This window comes from Haliotis rubra, unplaced genomic scaffold, assembly GCF_003918875.1.
Source record: "Haliotis rubra isolate DU_JTF1 unplaced genomic scaffold, ASM391887v1 Scf1446, whole genome shotgun sequence".
NCBI classification, from domain to species: Eukaryota; Metazoa; Mollusca; class Gastropoda; order Lepetellida; family Haliotidae; genus Haliotis; species Haliotis rubra.
Window position 1 is genome coordinate 165,261 of NW_025765388.1, and position 10,969 is coordinate 176,229.

General features: G+C 41.4%; 1 protein-coding gene across 1 annotated transcript in view; it reads left to right on the forward strand.

Moving 5' to 3' along the window:
- The window catches only part of LOC124269390 (probable methyltransferase-like protein 24), a 31,747-nt gene extending 28,780 nt beyond the window's left edge, over nt 1-2,967 (forward strand). Inside the window, exon 6 of the mRNA XM_046704406.1 lies at nt 2,124-2,967. Within this exon, the coding sequence (XP_046560362.1) occupies nt 2,124-2,420 (297 nt within the window). The 3' untranslated portion in view covers nt 2,421-2,967. The remainder of the gene's footprint in view (nt 1-2,123) is intronic.
- Nucleotides 2,968-10,969: the final 8,002 nt, after the last annotated feature.

The following is a 10,969-nucleotide window of genomic DNA, read 5'->3' on the forward strand; positions in this document are numbered from 1 at the left end:
ATATCTCAGTAACACGAGTGTTGCTGTGGGTGTGCGGGTACTTGGGAGAGTGGGAGAGCAGGACAGGTCAGTTCGCTATATTTCCGTAACACGAGTGTTGCTGTGGGTGTGCTGGTACTTGGGAGAGTGGGAGAGCAGGACAGGTCAGTTCGCTATATTTCCGTAACACGAGTGTTGCTGTGGGTGTGCTGGTACTTGGGAGAGTGGGAGAGCAGGACAGGTCAGTTCGCTATATTTCCGTCATTAGGCCACCTTCTCATGTATGTTACACATTTTAAAAAAGCATTAACAATACTTGAGCACCAATAGTTGTGTTGGAGGTATCAAAATGATTTTAGACATTCAAAAGTTTAGTACGCTTCTTCATACCAAGAAGCATGTATATGGCAAGGCTGTTCAAAACAGCTGAATTTTGTGACATGAATAATATTGACTTTTCGCAGAATTATTTAGGTAATATTACACATCTTAAATTGTCATAAATGGACATTCAACCATAAAATTATATTCATTTTCTGGTGTTGATACTATACATACAGGACACGGCCTTCTGAGACTGGTATGTTTTGCTTTCTACCTCCTTCAATCATTAATCCAGGATTACTATACTAAATTTACACAAATATATTCTGTATGCTTTCACCTTGCAGGAGAGTGGAGTAATAACTGAAACCATATAGTGATTGCAAAACGAAGACGTTGTTACACTTGATTCCTGGTATAGTGATGAAAGACGTGTTTGTGCCTTGTCAGTTTAACTATGCCACAAGAATTGTAAGGATGCCATGATACTCGTAGATGAAGTTTATTAAGTACTAATGGACAACACGCCTACACCGTGATACCCTCTGACTGTCCAATCAGAATCAACATAGGCTATCCACGTAAATAGCATAGAAAACCTTCAAAGAATTGTGTTCAAACATCAATCCTACTGCTCTTGGATTAACGACATACTTTTCTATTATTTCGAACGTGCATGAGTGGATCTATCGTGTGAGCTGCGTCCCTTGGGCACGCCAGAATGCTGTGATCGTGTAGTTGCATCCAGGTTCGACCCGATTATATCCCTATGTTCGTCAGTGAACTAGTAAACGACAAACACCTAAATCACTTGGTAGCATTCCTCCCACTGTAGGCTGGCAGGACATGATGCAGCTGGATTACTGTTTGAGGCTGCGTTAATCCCAAGTTGATCACTCACTCCGTTATATCCAACTATTACACAATTATACAGCCCTTATATACACTAAATTTATCAAATGTGTTATTTTACACACACTCACCACACTTCACACACATAATTTATCTCGGTTAGATGTTAATGCACGTGCTATATTTCACACATATTATACTTCAGTTGTATTACACGCACCTATATAGGTCCTGCACTGTCCATCTTCCTAATGAGAACATCAAAAATTCAGGATTCAGAAAGCGTATGCATTTATATAAATGTTCATATATGTGTAACTCTGTTTTGTACTGCCAGTTTATCGCAAGGTATTTGTAGCGATAGGATATTTCGAAATTGGGACGCAGAAGTTTACCAAGAAATCGGTTCCCACAGATAATAGGTATGAAATTGGTAAGAGGCCAAATAACGTCAATAAATAAATAGATCAATAAATGAATGAATGAACGAACGAACGAATAGATTAATAAATATATATAAAATTAGTTATCAGAGCCCCTTGTCATTGCTTGAATTACTAACACACTTTGAAGCTGGTAGAACTTTTTTTCAGGTAAGTAGGAAAACACTACTAGGCAAGTAGATAAGAAAAGATTCAGGTCACCTTAACGCGACCTCTTGTCGCCAAAGTGTTTGTATGTATTACAAGGCTTCCAGAAACTGTCCCATCCCTGGACCGTTCAAACTGTCCAACCTTCCATGGCCATGTATACAAGGGAGGTAACTCTTATTATATTGCGAAACGATTCTTGGACGCCCCACGTGCCGTTGTAGACTCGACTTCAAATATGGTCACGACAACACGTCGTTTTATTTAACATCAGTTGAATAATGGAGCCACTGGTATGTACTAAAAATGTATTCACACATAACACCACCTATTCTCTAATGTTAGGTTTTAAAATGTTTCTCTTGTATATTGTTTCAGAGAGTGCTGGATGTTTTGAAAATCGACGTAGAAGGACACGAGTGGGCGGTCGTGAAAAATATAATGGAAGATGGAATTTTCAAGAAAATTAGACAATTCTACTTAGAATGGCATCTTTTTCCTGACTGGCCAGCCAAAAGTTCATACGTTAGTTTATACCAGCTGTATACAAAGTTAACTCAGCTTGGGCTAACAGCCTTTAGGAAAAGCCCACATCCACACAACTTTAATCCACGTAGTTTCAATATACAAGGGGACAATAATTATATAAATCTCAATTTCACCAGTGTTGCATAACAGGACATTATGAAGTGCCGTGGCGGGAGGCTGTGCAAATGTCGATGAGATCCCATTTGGATTCCTGGCATCGAGCGTATTTGTTCATTTTCATTTTCCATCAATCGGTGACAGGACAACGATGAAATTACTCAATATTGCGTTGTATATTTATTTCTGCTTATGTGACTCCTCTGTGAAAGTATGGAGTTTCCTTGGGTTACGACGCAAACATGGATGCTCTACTAGCATGGCTCATATTGCCTCATGTTACCATCTCTTGATGCTTCTGTGGACATGACATATACACATTCCATGTTCCCACAAGTCCCAAGATGACGAGAGAGAGAGAGAGAGAGAGAGAGAGAGAGAGAGTTTCTTAAGCGTATGCAAGAAGTGTTGTGATATGGTTTCTGCTTGTTGAACGTGACTGCCTCCACAAATACATGTGACAATCATTAACGACTATTCACGGAGGAAAGGGTACAACGAAACGAAACCTAGGCAACACATCGATGGCATGTTAAAATATGTACTTTTTCTGGACAACAACCTCGTATTAATTGTTGGTTTTTGGTTTTTGTTTTCTGTTGTTTTATTTTGGGGATTTGGTTTTTTTGGGGGGTTTTTTTGGTTATTTTCCTTTACAACCTCTTCCAAATTCCATTTGACCAGGTCAAGACTTGTACACTCCATGGTCGGGCAAAAGCCGACAATGCCAGTACATACTAGCCCCGTATGTTAAAACTTACCCGGAAATAAATCCCCACAGGAAGAAAGCTTCACTGAAATAAAAGCCCCCTTACCCTAACGTATCATGTATCTACGCAGACATATTGTTTCAGTTTACTACAATGATTGAACAACACGACAATTCAATCATCAACACGAAAGTTGTGCAAACATCAAACATCAATAAGAATCTGGTCAATTCACCTGGCGTCTGGTGTACTGGGTGGTCCAAACATCAATTAGAATCTGGTCACTTCACCTGGCGTCTGGTGTACTGGGTGGTCCAAACATCAATTAGAATCTGGTCACTTAATCTGGTCACTTCACCTGGCGCCTGGTTTACTGGGTGGTCCAAACATCAATTAGAATCTGGTCACTTCACCTGGCGTCTGGTTTACTGGGTGGGGAACCAATACACATTTACTCGTATATGACTGACATTGAGTTACAAATTACAAAATGAACAGTAGAGTGTGACGTCAACAAAAGTCGAATAAAAAATACTACAAAATGCAGTGACTATCCAAAAGTCCCATAACAATCAAGTACTTGATATCAAATATTCCATCTCAAGCAGGTCGTACCGGTGCTTTCCGGTTCATTTTGACCTGATACCTTTCTTTCTCACATCATTATTAATCTTCAACAAATTCCATTGTTGTATCTATTAATGAAACGTACGTACATCCATGCGAAGTTAAGTCAGTTAACTAAAACATATCTGTATCTTTTCAATCAGTTATATTACTGTAAGAACTGTTTACCAATACATTGCACTTCAAGTTGTTGGTTTCTGTGAACCAGCAGCAAAGACTTTAAAGGCAGTTAGTGTATTTTCTAAAGCGGATACGGTGCCTACTTATATTTCTTTGATGGGCATGTTTGTGTACATGGTGTATGTATTCTAGCATGGCGTGTATCCTATCGGGATTATGTCTGAGAGGGTCGTGACCTATGAGAGAGTTGTCCCCCACACTTGTCCCTCCATTATGGACTCGGTGAAACCTGTTAATATTTGTTCTTCTGATTCAAACGATGTTCATTTTAGGAACGTGACTTTACATATAAGGATATAAGGTGTTAAAACTAGGAAACAATGCCACTGCATATTTCATCAGGTGTCATTGAATGATTTTGGACAACAATTTACAATTTGCAGGAACTTATCCAAGTTCATCCCAAATTATGAGCACTATGTATTCAGGTGTATGAACAAACGTGAGAGCAATGAGTCGACGCATGAGACATGTATGTGACGTTACATGGTTGCAATAGTCTTAAACAGCTGTAACATGGGATTGTAAGATACAGCTGCGTCGCGGAATCCTCTCGATCGATCGATCCCTATAGTCAGAAATTGTGTTTAGCATTAGATGTTAACAACTGTAAAATGACAATCGATGTTTTACATTCCACTCTAAGCCTTTAATAACATTTATTATCTAATCGTTTCATATCGTTTGCACATATACTCTTAAAAAATGTAGGGGAACTTCATTTTTTATTACGATTGAAAGAATTGGGAGATATATCGAAGTCAATCAATGTCCATAGGATAATAATGAATACTTTGCTCTTGTACTTCCTTATGACCATAATCGCTCTGGAAAGATGATTGGTGTATGACGTCAAATTTGCATGTGTACGATTGTGTACGTGTACACTAACAACGGTGTGATGCAAGATGATTGTCAAAGTTAATGGTCTACAGTAATTTCATCGATCTCCTTGAAAGTTCTCAAAATCAAGAATGATACTCATTGGGGCTACTGCGTTGCGCACGTGCATTCCATTAGTGTATGAAATAAGCCAAATACCCAGCCAGACATCAGGGCTGGTAACTTCAAAATGTTACATGTCAAAAATGCATTTAACCAGACCAGACACAAAGATATGACTCAATTGTATATAACATCTAATTGTTTTTACCAGACCATCGGGCTGGCTAGCTGTAAATCTAGACCGTCCGTCTGAAATCTAACCCGTCTCGGGCGGTCGGACGGGGATTATTTCATACACTGATTCCATGCATTGTGTTTAGGGGTTGTGATAAAGAGAAATGGTGGTGCGTTCATAAGATGTCTGTCTGTCAATCTAAATTGAATGTTCAGGTTCCCCTACTTTATTTGAAGAGTATAGACACGAACTGAGCCACTTCCAGGACACCTACACATTGTTTATCTCGCTGAGGGATACACATCACATTATGGTATTTCCACCCAGACATGAATTTGCAGTCTGAGTACACGCCATTCCAAGCGTATCCTTCCAAACATCTGAAAGTGACATTAAGATATTTGTTTGGTTACATATAGTTGAAGTGGCGTAAAAGTGCGGAGATTATTGCCGAATCGATCACCTGTCGTATGCTGTGCAGTTTTTGTTCATCGCCCATCCGATCTTCCTTTCACATGGTGTACAGTAGTTGGCAATTGTCCATATTATCTTCCTTTCACATGGTGTACAGTAGTTGGTCATTGTCCATATGATCTTCCTTTCACATGGTGTACAGTAGTTGGCCATTGTCCATGTTATCTTCCTTTCAGATGGTGTACAGTAGTTTGTCATTGCCCATCCAACCTTATGTATGCTAATATTATATATTATGACAGAATAAATTGTAGGTTCACGTATGGTGCCTAAGCATTTAAGATACGTGTGTCAAATTAGTCAGAAGATGTATGTTTGAAGAGTCTATCCAAAAGCATTTTTTCCAGAAACTACTTTAAAAAGATACTTTGAAATAAGGTTTTACAAAACAATAATTATTCACAGAAATAACAGGATTCCTATGTAATATGTATTTTTCCATCCTCCACAGAGTGCTTGTATAGCCCTCTCAGATTGTTGAATGATAGGCCATTATATATACCCTATGTCATTTCGGTCAGTGCTGACAGGCAGACCAAGTTGAGTGTAAAGGCCATTAAAGATAACGTTTTCTTCTTTAACGTGACATTAAAGGCGTTTACCTTGTGGTGAACAACGAATATTGTTGCCTCTTTTCGCCTATACCGTGTCATTTGATGTAAATATACATTGTTGAAGTATGAGGGTAGCGGAAACGCTTGTATGTAACTCGCATGTGAAGTAAATAAAGGTTCATTGACTTTAATGTTTTAAAATGTATTATGCCTACTTACGCTACTACGATTGTCCACAGCGTCCAAGGGGACAATAACCATGCAAAGTGATGACATCAAATCTTTGTTCCTCATTTGTCAATTGAGAATCGTACTTTATCAGGTAACCTATTTCTGTAAGAATTTTATCTTAAACATACGTTGATACACGCATATATGCATAAACGGATACACATATGCTCACAAAATATACACACAATGATATACACACACATCTACATACAAACACCAAAAGTACCATGTGCGTGCGAGTCACTGTACCATGTGCGTGCGTCATTATACCATGCTGGTACGTCGCTGTACCAGGAGTGTGCGTCTCTGTACCATGATCATGTGTCACTCTACCATGTGCATGCGTCGCTGTACCATAAGCGTGTCACTGTATCCTGAGTGTGTCACTGTATCCTGAGTGTGCCATTGTACCACGAGTGTATCACTGTACCCTGAGTGTGTCACTGTACCCTGAGTGTGTCATTGTACCACGAGTGTATCACTGTACCCTGAGTTTGTCACTGTACCCCGAGTGTGTCACTGTACCCCGAGTGTGTCACTGTACCCTGAGTGTGTCACTATAACCTGAATGTGTCATTGTACCCTGAGTGTGTCGATGTACCCTGATTGTGTCACTGTACATTGAGTGTGTCATTGTACCCTGAGTTGGTCACTGTACCCTGAGTTGGTCACTGTACCCTGAGTGTCTCACCGTAACATGAGTATGTCACCGTACCCTGAGTATGTCACTGTACCCCGAGTGTGTCACTGTAACCTGAGTATGTCACTGTACCCTGAGTGTTTCATTGTACGCTGAGTGTGTCACTGTACACTGAGTTTGTCACAGTACCCTGAGTTTGTCACAGTACCCTGAGTGTGTCACTGTACCCTGAGTATGTCACTGTACCCTTAGTGGGTCACTGTACCCTGAATTTGTCACTGTACCCTGAGTGTGTCAGTGTACCCTGAATGTGTCACTTTAACCTGAGTTTGTCACTGTACCCTGAGTGTGTCACTGTACCCTGAGTGTGTCACTGTACCCTGAGCGTGTCACTGTACCCTGAGTGTGTCACTGTATCCTGAGTGTGTCACTGTATCCTGAGTGGGTCAGTATCCTGAGTGGGTCACTGCACCCTGAGTGGGTCACTGTACCCCGAGTGTGTCATTGTACCCCGAGTGTATCACTGTACCCTGAGTGTGTCACTGTACCCTGAGTGTGTCATTGTACCCTGAGTGTGTCACTGTACCCTGAGTGTATCACTGTAACCTGAGTATGTCGCTGTACCCTGAGTGTGTCACTGTACCCCGAGTGTGTCACTGTACCCTGACTGTCATTGTACCCTGAGTATGTCACTGTACCCTGAGTGTGTCACTGTAACCTGAGTGTGTCACTTTACCCTGAGTGTCACTGTACCCTGAGTGTGTCATTGTACCCTGAGTGTTTCACTATACCCTGAGTGTGTCACTGTAACATGAGTGGGTCACTGTACCCTGGGTATGTCACTGTACCCTGAGTATGTCACTGTACCCTGAGTGTGTCATTGTACCCTGAGTGTGTCACTGTACCCTGAGTATGTCATCATCAAATGAGTTCTATTTCTATCTATTGGTTCTATTGAAAATGTAACAGAAAACCACGCTCTGCTACCATTGTTGCGCAGTGGAATTGAAAACTAAACTAACTAAAATTAAAGTACCGAAACATGCTATTTGGGGAACTAAACGTGACTCTCTTGATTAAACTGATGAAATAATTCAAACAATACAAATGGGGAACTAAACGTGAATCTCTTATAACAAATGCTAATGAGGCAAGAAACTTAAGGTGATACCTTAAATTCTATTATCTACACTATCTGGCTCTATTGCAGCGTAAGTCTACTATATACAGTATCTAGCTCTATAGCAGCTAGCTATTTGGAACTTCTATTTCGATGCACTAATACATTCTTTATATCAGTCTATCTAAATCCTACTTTGACGAGCTGTCACCCAACTCAAGAAACAACCGAACTCAAGGGAAACCTGAACTCAACTGACGTCTAAACTCAATTACGTCTTAACCCAAGCATAACCTGTACACAACTGGCCGATTCGACCTTTTCCACGTGGTCGAGAGCACGTGGTCTGGACCGCACGTGAAAAGTCATGCTTCTCGGTGAACCACGAAGCATGGTGCGTTTACGCGATCTGTTCCAGCTGTTTTGTCTTCAGACCACCGTGAGTGTGTCACTGTACCCTGAGTTTGTCATTGTACCCTGAGTGTATCACTGTACCCTGAGTGTGTCACTGTACCCTGAGTGTGTCACTGTACCCTGAGTGTATCACTGTACCCTGAGTGTGTCACTATACCCTGAGTGTGTCACTGTACCCTGAGTGTGTCATTGTACCCTGAGTTCGTCACTGTACCCTGAGTGTCTCACTGTAACATGAGTATGTCACCGTACCCTGAGTATGTCACTGTACCCCGAGTGTGTCACTGTACCCTGAGTGTGTCACTGTAACCTGAGTATGTCACTGTACCCTGAGTGTTTCATTGTACGCTGAGTGTGTCACTGTACCCTGAGTGTGTCACAGTACCCTGAGTTTGTCACAGTACCCTGAGTGTGTCACTGTACCCTGAGTGTGTCACTGTACCCTTAGTGTGTCACTGTAGCCTGAATTTGTCACTGTACCCTGAGTGTGTCAGTGTACCCTGAATGTGTCACTTTAACCTGAGTATGTCACTGTACCCTGAGCGTGTCACTGTACCGTGAGTGTCTCACTGTATCCTGAGTGTGTCACTGTAACCTGAATGTGTCACTTTACCCTGAGTGTGTCACTGTACTGCGCAGTGGAATTGAAAACTAAACTAATCTAAAATTAAAGAAAACCACGCTCTGCTACCATTGAAATATGCTATTTGGGGAACTAAACGTGACTCTCTTGATTAAACTGATGAAATAATTCAAACAATACAAATGGGGAACTAAACGTGAATCTCTTATAACAAATGCTAATGAGGCAAGAAACTTAATGTGATACCTTAAATTCTATTATCTACACTATCTTGCTCTATTGCAGCGTAAGTCTACTATATACAGTATCTAGCTCTATAGCAGCTAGCTATATGGAACTTCTATTTCGATGCACTAATACATTCTTTATATCAGTCTATCTAAATCCTATTTTGACGAGCTGTCACCCAACTCAAGAAACAACCAAACTCAAGGGAAACCTGAACTCAAACTGACGTCTAAACTCAATTACGTCTTAACCCAAACATAACCTGTACACAACTGACCGATTCGGCCGTTTCCACGTGGTCGAGAGCACGTGGTCTGACTGCACGTGAAAAGTCATGCTTCTCGGTGAGCCACGAAGCATGGTGCGTTTACGCGATCTGTTCCAGCTGTTCTGTCTTCAGACCATACCCTCTCCATGATTGACCTCTGTCAATCATTGACTAAAACCTATCTGAAAGCTAATCATAGCTATTTGTTTCACTCGATGTCCATTCTAGTGGGCATACTTTGTTTGCTGGTCTTTTCAGTACTGTCTGTTTTGTCCTAATATCAACCACACGAACGTGGCCATCTTTTCCTGGATAGATCTTCACAATTCTGCCAAGCTGCCAGTTTCCACGAGGCATATCGGGAGATATTACTAAAACAACATCGCCAACTTGAAGATCCCTATGAGGAGAGAACCACTTTCGTCTAGTGTTGAGACCTGGTAACCATTCCCTCATCCACCGACACCAAAAGTGACGCACCAACTCTTGAACTCTTCTCCACCGTTTGCGTGGATTGAAATCTGTTGTGTCAACTGTGTCAGGTGCGAACACCCCGCCAACCTGTCCATGTAAGAAGTGATTTGGCGTGAGAGGTGTACTGTCATGTGGATGAGCCGACTGGTAAGTTAAGGGACGAGAGTTGATAAGAGCCTCTGCTCCAGTGCTCCTCAGGCCATTCACTTTCATCTCTCAGTAAGTAAGAAGGCCCTGACAACCACAATGAATTTGTCATCAACTGATGAGCTGTGGCACCTCGACTAATCAAATCAGCGGGATTTGCCTCACTGGGAGTATGTCTCCACTGTGAAGGACTTGTAACCTCATGGATTTCACCCACCCTGTTGGCAACGAAAGGTTTGAATATTCGGCTGTTATTTCTAATCAAGCATAGCACGTTCATGTTGTCCGACCAGAAGACAACCTGCCTGATGTCAACATCAAGTGATTCTGTGATATGCAATGCCAATCGCAGACCTAGGATAGCTGCCGTAAGTTCTAATCTGGGTATGCTGACAGCTTTCAGTGGCGCAACTCTGCTCTTAGATGCTACTATCATGCTCAATTTGTCTCCGTTTGGGTAAGCAGTTACTGCATACACAACTGCTCCATATGCTATTTGCGAGGCATCAACAAAGGTGTGCAAAGTCAGAGATGTCATATCTTTATGACTGCATAGACATCTGGGAACTTTCACTGCTTCTAGACCACTCAAGTCTCCCAGCCATTGCTCTATTCTGTGTCTCAAGACCCCATCTACCTCATCATCCCACTCAAGTCCCGCCATCCACATCTCTTGCAGAATCACCTTAGCAGTAACAATGAATGGTGATATTAAACCCAAGGGATCAAAAAGCCTGGCAACATATCTCAGGAAAACTCTTTTTGAGATCTTCTCAACAGTAATGGGAAAGTTTACCCTGAATGTGAAA